The sequence below is a fragment of the Hibiscus syriacus genome, unplaced genomic scaffold (assembly GCF_006381635.1).
Source record: "Hibiscus syriacus cultivar Baekdansim isolate YM2019G1 unplaced genomic scaffold, ASM638163v2 tig00003398_pilon, whole genome shotgun sequence".
Classification (NCBI taxonomy): Eukaryota; Viridiplantae; Streptophyta; class Magnoliopsida; order Malvales; family Malvaceae; genus Hibiscus; species Hibiscus syriacus.
The window spans coordinates 2,279,232-2,292,951 of record NW_024061969.1 but is presented as its reverse complement, the minus strand read 5'-3'; the positions used below and the strand labels follow the sequence as shown (position 1 = coordinate 2,292,951).

Below are 13,720 nucleotides of genomic sequence, written 5' to 3'. Positions count from 1 at the left end.
TCATAAATATATATATAATAAATAAATATTTATTTTTTTTTAAATAAATTATTTTTAACATTTATATTTCAATATCGAAGAAAAGGGCAGTCTTAATACAACTGGATGTCCTATTCTGGTATTTTAAAATTAAATATTATAAAAAAATATTATTATTTAATTTTATTCAAATTAATATTTATTAATATCAAAGAAAAGAGCTGTCTTAAGGCACCTAGAAGTCCTTTTCCGATATTTTTTAAATATTTTTTATATAATTTTGAAATAATAGGATTATAAATTAAATATATTTTGAATTTTTAATAATAGAGACAATTTATAATTAAAAAGTACCAATTTTGGGCGTTGTAGGGGTGCTAATCCTTCCCTAAACGTAACCGACCACGAATCCCTTTTTATTATTAAAAAGAAAGAATTTTTGGTTATAAACGCAGATCAGTTAAAAGATATTTTTTAGGTATTCGACCTACCTGACCCAAAAGGCCGATGGCGACTCCCAAATTATTTTCAAAACCATTTATTCACATAAATTTTCCCACCAAGTAAAAAATTCGTGCCCGGACGAAAACCGGTTACGACAGAACTCACAGGTAGTGAATTAAGGATTGTGAGTTAAATCAATGCCCTCATTTCTAAATTGTTTTCCAATTTCATAGACACGATCAAGTCCACCAACTACTAGCTCCTTAAGATATAACTCAGGTGCAATGCGCATATAGAGCCTCATATTTAATTCATTGTGATGGGTTACAAAGGGACGGGCAGCTGCACCTCCAGCAATCATGTTCATCATGGGAGTTTCAACCTAATGATAAGATGCTCACATTAACAAAACCGACACAAAAGAAAAATTATAAAGAAAACTTATAATGTGATACGTTGACAGATGACTAACCTCCAGGAAATCAAGATTGTCGAGAAAACTCCTTACATAAGAAATGATCTTAGATCGGGAATATTTGACGAACCTCCAGGTTTAACATCAAATCAAGATAACGTTGGTGATATCGAGTTTCCTAGCATGAAAAACAAAAGCCAATGTAAACCAATTGAATTCAGAGAGATTGACAAAAAGGTTAGAATGACTACCTCATAAATACATCACACAGTTTTTGACTAATATTAGTCAATAGGATGAACCAAAAAAATATTGTCAATTGGAAAAATACAATAACGTGTGCATATGAAAAATACAAGTTTCTTTTTGTAGTTTTGAATTGTTGTTGCAGTTAAGGCAAGCACAATAGACATGTTGGCATGTTAAGCAAAGGATTCCAAAACAGCTAAAAGATTTGACATGGTGCTTATGATTAAGGAAATGATACCTAACCCTTCAAAATGTATGTTTCAGGATTCCTGGTACTTCCAGGGAACCCTGTAACCCCCTAGACCCGGCCTATGCGTTTCGACTAAGTCTAGTGGATCACATTATAATTATTAAAGACATTTTTCGCAACCGTTATCCCATCAATATAAAATCACATTATATAAACATGAAATTATAAACAATTTATACTATCAAAAACCAACTCGTAAATATAGTACAAATAAATAATAATTTAATTTAAAACATGTCTTCAAATTCAAAATCACAATAAACCGAGCAGTAGTAGCAAAAGTGTTATCATTATAAAATCCGATATTTTAAAATAAGGTCCATGTCACCAAAATAAAGTAAACTTGCCAGATAAAAACATTACAATCTGATTTACTTCAAGAGATATGTTGATCCTCCAAGTGCTCGAACCAAGGTATCTACCCAACAGTATCTGAAAGGGGAAAACATTTTCAAAAGGTGAGCTAGGCTCAGTGTGTCCCAACATTTCCATAAAATCACAATAGGTACAAATCATAGTCCAGTAATCTCACAAATTCGTAAAAGAGTTTAACTTTTTGAAAATCATAGTTTAAACCCTTTTCTGGTACACCATCAGTAGTTCCCAAAATTATTTTCCATATAGCTTACTTTATGCACATAGCAAAAAGAAAGCCGACTTAAGGATAGACTCTGAAGCTTGTATCCTTAAGCCCAAGTCAATAAGTCCATATAGCTTACCCTAAGCACACAGCAAAGGAAAACCGACCTAATGAAACATCTTGGGGCCCTCAAGAGTCACATTAGGCCCAGTTAGCTTGATCAGAGCTATTCCATCGTATTTCAATTCCAAAATTCAATTGCACCGTGACATAAACTCCATAAATCCAAAAACATAGTAATCATATACTATTTCAAAACAAAAATTAGATAGCAGCCATATTCCATAACTTGTCACATTAAATTGGTGCATCCATAAAACAATAGCCAATGAATTCGGTGTACCACGTATTAAAACCAATAAAACAGTTCAATAACAAGTAGGGAACACACCTCGACAATAGATTCAAATAACAAATCTACTGATTGCTGGTTTCACCACGCTCTGCTACAATTTTCGAACGGGTGAATACTGGCACACGTGGTTTAACTGATCTAGAAGAGCTGGGTCGAGCTGTCGAACGATCCGGAGAGTCTCTTGTACCTTCAAACAATAATATTTATCAGTCTCAAATCCTATTCAATTGTTCAAAGCTAAACTTCTTAAGTATATACGCATTTTTCGGGTTTGACTATCAATTTGAGGTATTTCGAGTCTGAATTTGGCCAAACGGATTACGGAATCGGAATCAGGGCGTCGAAAAACATAAAGTATGACTTTTCGAAAATTCAAATTCTTGGTCAAAGTCAAAGTCAACCACTTTGACCGTAAATTTGGAGACCTTCGGATTCGAATTTGACAAAACGGACCACGGAAACGGATTCGGCACGTCGAAAACTATCAGGATAGGTATACTCGGAAAAGATTAACGGTCGTTTAATGCTCCGTCAAAGCCATTTTAAGTTTTGGTCAAAGAAAGTCAACGGTCAACGGTCAACGGTCAACGGTCGGGTCGGGTCGGGTCAACGGTCGGGTCGGGTCGGGTCAACGGTCGGGTCGGGTCGGGTCAACGGTCGGGTTGGGTCAGACCGGTCAAACCGGTTCAGACCGGTCAAACCGGTTCGAACCGGTTAAACCGGTTTCCAGCAGCCACTCGCCCTGCGGCGGCGCGTGTGGCGCGTGAGGCGTCCTCCGGGGCCCTAAAAATCCCGGAAAAATTTCTAAAAATTATTTTGAGCGATTTCAAGATACTTACAACGATCGGTTCAAATTTTTGAACGGCGGAGAGCTCGATTTCAAATCGGCCGAATCTTTGACTGCACCAACTCCCCACGCGCCGCCGTCTACGGCGGACAAGGTTGACACCGGTGAACTCGGAACGGCACAAGGAACACGATGGTGCGGGAGGTGTCGTAAACAGAGCAACGATCAGCGGTGAATTTAAGATTTTCTCGGCGATAGAGCTAACAAAACCGTCGCTACTTTGACTGAAAATTCCCGACGTTTGGCCGCGTTTCGCTTCAATTAATTTGAAGGTTTTGCTCCTCGCTCGATGATGAACACAACGGTGGTTTCAAAACAACGATCGGAATTCGGACGGCGTCGGAATCGAGTTTGGAAGTTGTGTGCGTGAGGAAGAATTTCACAATTGTTTTCTGTTTTGAAAACAGAAAACCATTCATATGTTTATATGAAATTTTCTGCCGACACTAAAAGGAGTAATGCAGGGCTTGGTCCCTGAATTTCCTTTAACTTCTAAAATGGCCTACAATTTTGAAAACTTTCGATTTAATCCTCAAAATTTTGCCAAATTACTTAATTAAATTTTTTTTTCTCTAAATTTTATTCCGGGTTGTTACAATTCTCCCCCTCTACAAGAAATTTCGTCCTCGAAATTTACCTTATGAGAATAGTTGAGGAAACTGAGCCTCCATTGACTCCAATGTCTCCCAAGTAGCTTCTGAGGGGCCTCGATTACTCCATTGAACTTTGACCATTGGAATTCGCCTATTCCGAAGAACTCGTTCATCTCTCTCCAAGATCTGAATGGGCTCCTCTTCATATGACAAATCAGGTCTCAGCTCTACTTCTTCAACCTGAATAATGTGACCTGGATCTGGACGGTATCTCCTCAACATTGATACATGAAAGACATCATGAATACGACTTAGCTCAGAAGGCAACTCAAGCTGATATGCAACAGGTCCTACCCTCTTCAAGATACGAAATGGTCCAATAAATCTTGGACTCAATTTACCCTTACGCCCGAATCTTAATACTTTCTTCCAGGGTGAAACTTTCAAAAAGACCCGATCTCCCACTTCAAACTGTATATCCTTCCTTCTTTGATCTGCATAAGATTTCTGCCTATCAAATGCCTCTTTCAGACGGTCACGGATTAATCTGACTGTGTCCTCCGTCTCTCGCACTAACTCAGGTCCCAACGTTTTCCTATCACGCAACTCAGTCCAACAGATCGGAGTGCGACATTTACGCCCATATAGTGCTTCATAGGGTGCCATACGAATACTGGTCTGATAACTGTTATTGTAAGCAAATTCAGCCAACAGCAAAAAGTTCTCCCAACTACCATGAAAATCGATTACGCAACCCCGCAACATATCCTCCAAAATCTGAATTACTCTCTCAGATTGACCATCAGTTTGTGGATGAAAGGATGTACTATAATCCAATCTTGTTCCCAAAGCCGTATGTAACGCCTTCCAAAATCTCGAAGTAAATCTCGGATCTCGATCAGAAATAATAGACAATGGAACACCATGCAATCTGACAATCTCTGAAATATACAATCTTGCCAGCTTATCCAAAGTATAATTTACTCGCACAGAAATGAAGTGAGCTGACTTTGTAAGTCTGTCAACAATCACCCAAACAGAATCTTTTTTCAAAGGAGTCATAGGCAAGCCAGTAACAAAATCCATAGTAATACGCTCCCATTTCCATTCAGGAATCTTGATAGGCTGTAACAAACCTGATGGATGTTGATGTTCTGCCTTAACTTGCTGACAAGTCAAACACCTAGCCACAAAGTCAGATATGTCTTTCTTCATACCAGTCCAATAATACCTCTCTCTCAAATTCCGGTACATCTTATCTCCTCCGGGGTGCATAGCATATGGACTACTATGAGCCTCAATAAGGATAGTCTGCCTCAATTCAGCATCATCAGGCACACAATATCTACCTTTAAAACATAAAACTTCATCATAATCAATTGCGTAATCTAAGTTTGTCCCCTGCTCTACTTGCTCAAAGATGGAAAACAAGGAGCTATCAAGGGGCTGTTTAGCCTTGATCTCATCAACCAAGGTCGGCTTAACTTGCAATTCTGCTAACAAAGTGCCATCGTCATATAAATTCATCTTGGCCATTAAAGACCTCAACTCCGATACCGTCTTTCGACTCAAAGCATCTGCTACAATGTTAGCTTTACCAGGGTGGTAATCAATCACGCAATCATAATCCTTTAGAAGCTCTAACCAGCGACGCTGTCTCAATTAAGTTCCTTCTGGGTCAGAAGATACTTTAAGCTCTTATGATCTGTGAAAATGTAACACTTCTCTCCATAAAGATAGTGTCTCCAAATCTTCAAGGCAAAAATTACTGCTGCCAACTCTAAATCATGAGTAGGATAGTTACTCTCATGCGGCCGCAGCTGACGGGATGCATAAGCCACCACCTTACTTTCCTGCATTAAAACACAACCAAGTCCTGAATGTGAAGCATCACTATACACTGTAAAATCCTTTCCGGACTCCGGTTGAATCAACACAGGTGCTTGAGTCAAAACCGCCTTTAATTTCTCAAAGCTCTCCTGTTGTGCCTCACCCAAGTCAAACAACACATTCTTCCTTAACAACTTTGTCAAAGGAGAAGCAATGATCGAGAAGCCCTCAACAAAACGTCGATAATAACCAGCCAAGCCCAAGAAACTGCGGATTTCAGATACGTTCTTAGGTCGTTTCCAATTCATAATGGCCTCTATCTTGCTGGGATCAACCTGAACACCTCGCGCAGAAATAATATGCCCCAGAAATGACACTTCTTGAAGCCAAAACTCACACTTACTTAGTTTGGCATATAGACGATGCTCTCTCAAAGTCCGCAGAACGATCTTCAAATGCTCGTCATGCTCTGCCTCAGTACGAGAATATATCAGAATATCGTCAATGAAGACCACCACAAATTGATCCAAATATGGTCGGAACACCCGATTCATCAAATCCATAAAGCTGCAGGAGCGTTCGTCAAACCAAAAGGCATCACTAAAAATTCATAATGACCATATCTAGTGCGAATGGCCGTTTTTGCAACATCAGATCCTTTAACTTTCAATTGATAATACCCCGAACGAAGATCAATCTTAGAGAATACAGTAGCTCCTCGCAATTGATCAAATAAGTCATCAATCCTGGGTAATGGGTATTTATTCTTGACCGTCATCTTGTTCAATTTCCGATAGTCAATACATAATCTTAGCGACCCATCCTTCTTTTTCACGAATAGAACTGGAGCTCCCCATGGTGAAGTACTATGTCGGATAAATCCTCGATCGAATAATTCTTGCAATTGGACTTTCAACTCCTTAAGTTCCTTTGGAGCCATACGATAAGGTGCCATAGAAATAGGTGAAGATCCTGGATAAGTCTCAATCTCGAACTCTACCTCTCTATCAGGAGGTAACCCAGGCAACTCCTCCGGAAAAACATCAGGAAACTCGCTAACTGTACAAATCTTCTCGATCGTGGACAATGCACATTTGGTGTTCAAAATACAAGCAATGAAGGTCTCATATCCCTTCCGGATCATACGATCAATTTCCATCACTGAAACTATGTTGGAGAGATAACCACGCCGTTCACCAATTAACACAACAGTCCGACCATCTGAAGTCTTCAGAGTAGCCCGCTTGTATTCGCAATCCAGCTTTACCTTGTGTTTATTCAACCAATCCATTCCAAGAATTAGATCGAACTCCTCTAAAGGAAGCTCCATAAGATCAGCGAGAAAAATTTCTCCCTGAACCTCGAGAGGACAACGTCGGAATACTTTATTCACTATACCGCTTGTCCTACTGGACTTGTAACTGTAACAGTATTTTCAGTGTTCTCGATCGGAATCTGAAGGTTTCGAGATACTGAGCTCGATACATAGGAGTGAGTGGAACCATTGTCCAATAATGCAAAGTATGGGGTAGAATAAATAGTAAATGTACCTGCAATAACCTCAGGCTCATCTCTGTCATCACGACGTCTAGTTGCATAAACCAAAGCTGGTTGTCTAGCCTCAGAAGCTGTTGGCCCTCTATTTTGCTGAGGTCGGGCTCTACTGTCTGTCCTGGACGCTGATCCTCGAGTCTTTCCTTGACTACGATCTCTAATTGGGGTCTGTACTGTAGTCTGCGAACGCACAGGAGTTTGGGTAGTGGTCTGCTCAAACGAAACTAACTGAGGACAATCCCTCCGATAATGACCACTAGATCCACACTGATAGCAAAGACCCATCTTCTTACGACACTCTCCTGAGTGTTGTTTATCACAATACTCACAAAGGGGCCCATTATAATACGACGAGGAACCGCCTCGACTGACAGCTAAAGGTGAGGATGCTGCAGGCCTGAAACGTGTATTGCTTCTATGAGGGGCTGAAGTACGAGTCCTCTTTCCGGACTGTGCTGATGACTCCATCGGGCCTGAAAATTTCTTAGATCGATCTTGATCAACACGCTCTCTACCAGAAGCTAAAAACTCCACCTCTTCCGCATCTTTGGCTCTGCCCACCAGCACATCAAATATCTCATCCTGATGGGTTACAACTTGCCTACGCAGCTCGTATCTGAGTCCAAGGGCAAATTTACGACATCGATCTCTCTCTGTAGGTACCATACTGAATCCATACTTCAGCAATTTCAGGAACTCGATCTCATATTCAGAAACAGTCATGTCTCCCTGAACCAGGTCTTGAAACTGTTGTCGTCTCTGAGCTAAGTAGCGCTCTCCCAGAAAACGGCTCCGAAAGCGATCCTTAAAGAAATTCCAGGTCAAACGATCGGTAGGAACACTATTGGTCACTGACTCCCACCAAGTGTCGGCATTGCCATCTAACATCGCCACAGCACCCTGATATCTCTTAATTGAGTCCAAACCCAACTGATCCATGCGTCTCTCTGTATCCTGGAGCCAATCCTCAGCTTCAGTAGGAGCTCCACCTATCTGTCCCCCAAAAGTTCTAACTCCATTGGCAATCAAAGTCTGCGAAATAGGAACCTCAGATACAACACCAGTAGCTCTGACTGCTCCCTGTATTAACTGCAGAAATTGTCTACCAAAATTCTCATCCAAAGCAACTCCGGTAGACTCTAACTCAATATCGGTCGCCTATTATCGGTGTAGTCATGCCAATACCAGCGGCAGGAGGCAGATCCGTTGGGGTCGTAGGAGCATGATCACCTATCGGAGGTGGGGGATCTACCCGTATCTCATCGATCGGATCTGCGAATCTAGCCACTCGACCTCATCCACGGCTAGTTCGACGACTACGTCTAGCACTCATTTTGATGGATCTCAAGTTTACTACAGAAGATAAAACTTAGGGTTAGATAAGCACTTGGAGTCTCAAATATAGTTAAAATCTTAATAACTTTGTGACATGGCCTTAGTAACTCGTTTTGTAAAATATTTCAAAACCGTATTTTCAATGTGGACTCATACACAGTCCGAGGGTTAAAAACCAAAAGCTCTGATACCAATAAATGTAACCCCTAGACCCGGCCTATGCGTTTCGACTAAGTCTAGTGGATCACATTATAATTATTAAAGACATTTTTCGCAACCGTTATCCCATCAATATAAAATCACATTATATAAACATGAAATTATAAACAATTTATACTATCAAAAACCAACTCGTAAATATAGTACAAATAAATAATAATTTAATTTAAAACATGTCTTCAAATTCAAAATCACAATAAACCGAGCAGTAGTAGCAAAAGTGTTATCATTATAAAATCCGATATTTTAAAATAAGGTCCATGTCACCAAAATAAAGTAAACTTGCCAGATAAAAACATTACAATCTGATTTACTTCAAGAGATATGTTGATCCTCCAAGTGCTCGAACCAAGGTATCTACCCAACAGTATCTGAAAGGGGAAAACATTTTCAAAAGGTGAGCTAGGCTCAGTGTGTCCCAACATTTCCATAAAATCACAATAGGTACAAATCATAGTCCAGTAATCTCACAAATTCGTAAAAGAGTTTAACTTTTGAAAATCATAGTTTAAACCCTTTTCTGGTACACCATCAGTAGTTCCCAAAATTATTTTCCATATAGCTTACTTTATGCACATAGCAAAAAGAAAGCCGACTTAAGGATAGACTCTGAAGCTTGTATCCTTAAGCCCAAGTCAATAAGTCCATATAGCTTACCCTAAGCACACAGCAAAGGAAAACCGACCTAATGAAACATCTTGGGGCCCTCAAGAGTCACATTAGGCCCAGTTAGCTTGATCAGAGCTATTCCATCGTATTTCAATTCCAAAATTCAATTGCACCGTGACATAAACTCCATAAATCCAAAAACATAGTAATCATATACTATTTCAAAACAAAAATTAGATAGCAGCCATATTCCATAACTTGTCACATTAAATTGGTGCATCCATAAAACAATAGCCAATGAATTCGGTGTACCACGTATTAAAACCAATAAAACAGTTCAATAACAAGTAGGGAACACACCTCGACAATAGATTCAAATAACAAATCTACTGATTGCTGGTTTCACCACGCTCTGCTACAATTTTCGAACGGGTGAATACTGGCACACGTGGTTTAACTGATCTAGAAGAGCTGGGTCGAGCTGTCGAACGATCCGGAGAGTCTCTTGTACCTTCAAACAATAATATTTATCAGTCTCAAATCCTATTCAATTGTTCAAAGCTAAACTTCTTAAGTATATACGCATTTTTCGGGTTTGACTATCAATTTGAGGTATTTCGAGTCTGAATTTGGCCAAACGGATTACGGAATCGGAATCAGGGCGTCGAAAAACATAAAGTATGACTTTTCGAAAATTCAAATTCTTGGTCAAAGTCAAAGTCAACCACTTTGACCGTAAATTTGGAGACCTTCGGATTCGAATTGACAAAACGGACCACGGAAACGGATTCGGCACGTCGAAAACTATCAGGATAGGTATACTCGGAAAAGATTAACGGTCGTTTAATGCTCCGTCAAAGCCATTTTAAGTTTTGGTCAAAGAAAGTCAACGGTCAACGGTCAACGGTCAACGGTCGGGTCGGGTCGGGTCAACGGTCGGTCGGGTCGGGTCAACGGTCGGGTCGGGTCGGGTCAACGGTCGGGTTGGGTCAGACCGGTCAGACCGGTTCAGACCGGTCAAACCGGTTCGAACCGGTTAAACCGGTTTCCAGCAGCCACTCGCCCTGCGGCGGCGCGTGTGGCGCGTGAGGCGTCCTCCGGGGCCCTAAAATCCCGGAAAAATTTCTAAAAATTATTTTGAGCGATTTCAAGATACTTACAACGATCGGTTCAAATTTTTGAACGGCGGAGAGCTCGATTTCAAATCGGCCGAATCTTTGACTGCACCAACTCCCCACGCGCCGCCGTCTACGGCGGACAAGGTTGACACCGGTGAACTCGGAACGGCACAAGGAACACGATGGTGCGGGAGGTGTCGTAAACAGAGCAACGATCAGCGGTGAATTTAAGATTTTCTCGGCGATAGAGCTAACAAAACCGTCGCTACTTTGACTGAAAATTCCCGACGTTTGGCCGCGTTTCGCTTCAATTAATTTGAAGGTTTTGCTCCTCGCTCGATGATGAACACAACGGTGGTTTCAAAACAACGATCGGAATTCGGACGGCGTCGGAATCGAGTTTGGAAGTTGTGTGCGTGAGGAAGAATTTCACAATTGTTTTCTGTTTTGAAAACAGAAAACCATTCATATGTTTATATGAAATTTTCTGCCGACACTAAAAGGAGTAATGCAGGGCTTGGTCCCTGAATTTCCTTTAACTTCTAAAATGGCCTACAATTTTGAAAACTTTCGATTTAATCCTCAAAATTTTGCCAAATTACTTAATTAAATTTTTTTTTCTCTAAATTTTATTCCGGGTTGTTACAAACCCATACATCAGTTTTCTGAAAATAAATGAGGAAACATTGTTTTCATCAAAAGGTCTTAATAAAAATCAGACAATTACACCACATTGGTTTACCTTCACACTGGCATCAGGGCCTGCTTTTTGCCTTGGCATCATATGGAGACAATGGGATAAAACTATAAACGATTTTGGAAAGATACTCAACTCTCCTCTCTTAGTTTTGTCCAAAAGAAGCAAAGAACAAGTTTTTAAAAGTGAGAAACAGAGCTACAAGAGTCAAAGTTTTCTAGAAAATAGTTCAGTTTAACATGAAAAGAATGATGTGGAACAAGGATTGTTTAGGAGAAATGTATATAATTTCTCCAACCTGGAAATCCAGTGACGCCAACTATATCACCACGCTTCACAGTGGAATGGAATCTAGCGAATTCAGCTTCATCCAAGCCTGACTTGCTGCAGTAACAGAAGAAAAAGTATAAAAAAAGGAAGAGATTATTGATGAGAACAAAGTTGGGCAGTGGAAAGAAAGGAAACAGCGCAAGAAACAAAAAGGCACATAACAATCACTAATCTAAGCTAAAGTAGATCAACAAGATGCCATGGCAATGCCTCCAAAATATAGATTTGCTGCAGAATCAGATTAAAATATATAAGAAGCTTAGAAATAGAAGATTATTCTGTGCATAAAGGAGAGCAAATAAAATATCATATTGTAATGAAATTCCAACCATAGACTTGATAGAATAAAAGTATTCACAAGAAATCAATTATTTAGCAAGATACTGACCCAAAAATATAGTTTTTTAGCTATGAAATGGAATATATAGAATATCTAAGCCATGCTTAATTATTTAGCTGGATGAAGCAAAAAAAAAAGTTTTTTTTTGTTACAATTGATTGTGAAATGCAGAGAAAATATAATATCAAAGATAAAGTAAATCCGCATTACCTTGAATGTCCCATAAACCTTAACATAACAAGAGAAATTTGAAGGACATAAATAAGAAAACACATCTTATGATGAAAATGGTCATATACCTCGCATCAGCTATAACTTGCACTTTGGCACTGCCACCATGCAAGCCGTAGAAAAACAACTTTGAATTGGATGCTCTTTTGCTCATAATTTGCCCTAGCATAAAATAAACACAATAGAGTCATTTCAAAATAAATAAATGAACACAACCATGATACATTGGATCGTATATGATGGGAGTAGGAGGGCCTCGTTAAATACTAGCCAAAGACACTACAACATCCTCAATATGTCCCCATTGCCTAAGCTTCCATATTCATCTATATATTCGACTATAGACATTGATGTGAAGAATTTATGAGGATATGGATTTTTTCCTTCTGCCTTTTGAGCTGCAAGAAATTTCAGCCTATTCTCATGGAATTGCTGATAAGAAAAGGTTAAGTTTAACATTTTGCCAAGAGCTCACTAAAATATTTATGACTTTTGCATTGTGATTTGTGAAAAGCATACTAGAGCAAACATTAAACGATACCATATGATCCATATCTTCATCATCAGCGAATGCAGATTTCTGACTTTTCCTTAGCTGTTGCCTGAATAAAAATATAATTTATTTATCCAAGATATCATAATGAAATCATAGGATTTGAGCAATCACAAATAACACAATGAGAAAGATAATACTGGTCATGCACTTCGAATATTTAAAATTAATTAAAACTCTACGATTATTATGGATTTCATTTTGCATATGCCAATTTAGTGATCAGTACAATGTACAACCATAGATGTTTTGCTTTGTGTATAGAACACTGCATTTGAATGCATCCATATATCAGTACATACACACTGCATTGGATGCATTTAACTTCCTCATACTATCATAACAGAGAACAAAAGCGCAGAGATGTGTTTTCTTTTCTACAAATTTATCTACTAAATTTTTTCACAAAACATTTCCTCCCAGAACCATACTGCAATCTTCCATATCCAGTATAATAAATCATTCATTTCTGAGTAAAAATATGGCTTCATCAGTTGTTACCATCACTTCTTGTGTAGACACCAGTTTTTGTCCGGTTTTTAAAAATTATTATTATTATTATTATTATACTAATACAATTTTTTATTACATTTTTGTAGGCCCAACTGAGGCCAACTCAACATCCCATAAGAAAAAGACCAGATTACAACCCAACAGTAAAGCCCAACCCAATACCAGATCCAGAATCCGGATCCAGACTTGACCCAGGATTCTGGATCCGACCCGAACCCACTAGGGTTTCTTCTCTGCTCATGCGCTGCCACCATCCTAGCCGTTAGACCTGGACCCATCTAATGGTCCAGATCGCCTAAGGGTTAGGATTTCAAGCCCTAAAATATTAACAACTGTCGTCGCTTGGCCTTCCAGCTCCCAGCCGAAGCATGCACCTCACTGCCCTACTCCCGAGTCGCGTGAGCCTCTGCTGTTTACTTCCCGAGCCGATGTCGAGTACTCTCAAAACATTTTCATCATCCACAGTAACATGCATCCATCAGTCAAAAGAGCAACAAATCGGTAAGAGAAAAATTAAAGCAAATCAAGAGAAATCCCGATGAAATAAGGCTATGACAGAGGCGTCAAATCTATCATACCAGCATATTAAAGGAAAAAAAAGCAAAATATATAAAAGGGG

At 39.3% G+C, this 13,720-nt stretch overlaps 1 protein-coding gene across 1 annotated transcript; it reads right to left on the bottom strand.

Annotated features, from left to right (window-relative positions):
* Positions 1-598: 598 nt before the first annotated feature.
* LOC120176231 (lysine--tRNA ligase, cytoplasmic-like) lies at positions 599-13,379 on the bottom strand. Its single transcript, XM_039182690.1, has 7 exons — positions 13,264-13,379; positions 12,577-12,637; positions 12,344-12,467; positions 12,104-12,197; positions 11,433-11,518; positions 11,180-11,241; positions 599-805 (listed from the first exon to the last, which is right to left on the bottom strand). The coding sequence occupies exons 1-7, from the start codon at positions 13,377-13,379 to the stop codon at positions 599-601; spliced, it is 750 nt and encodes a 249-aa protein (XP_039038621.1).
* Positions 13,380-13,720: the final 341 nt, after the last annotated feature.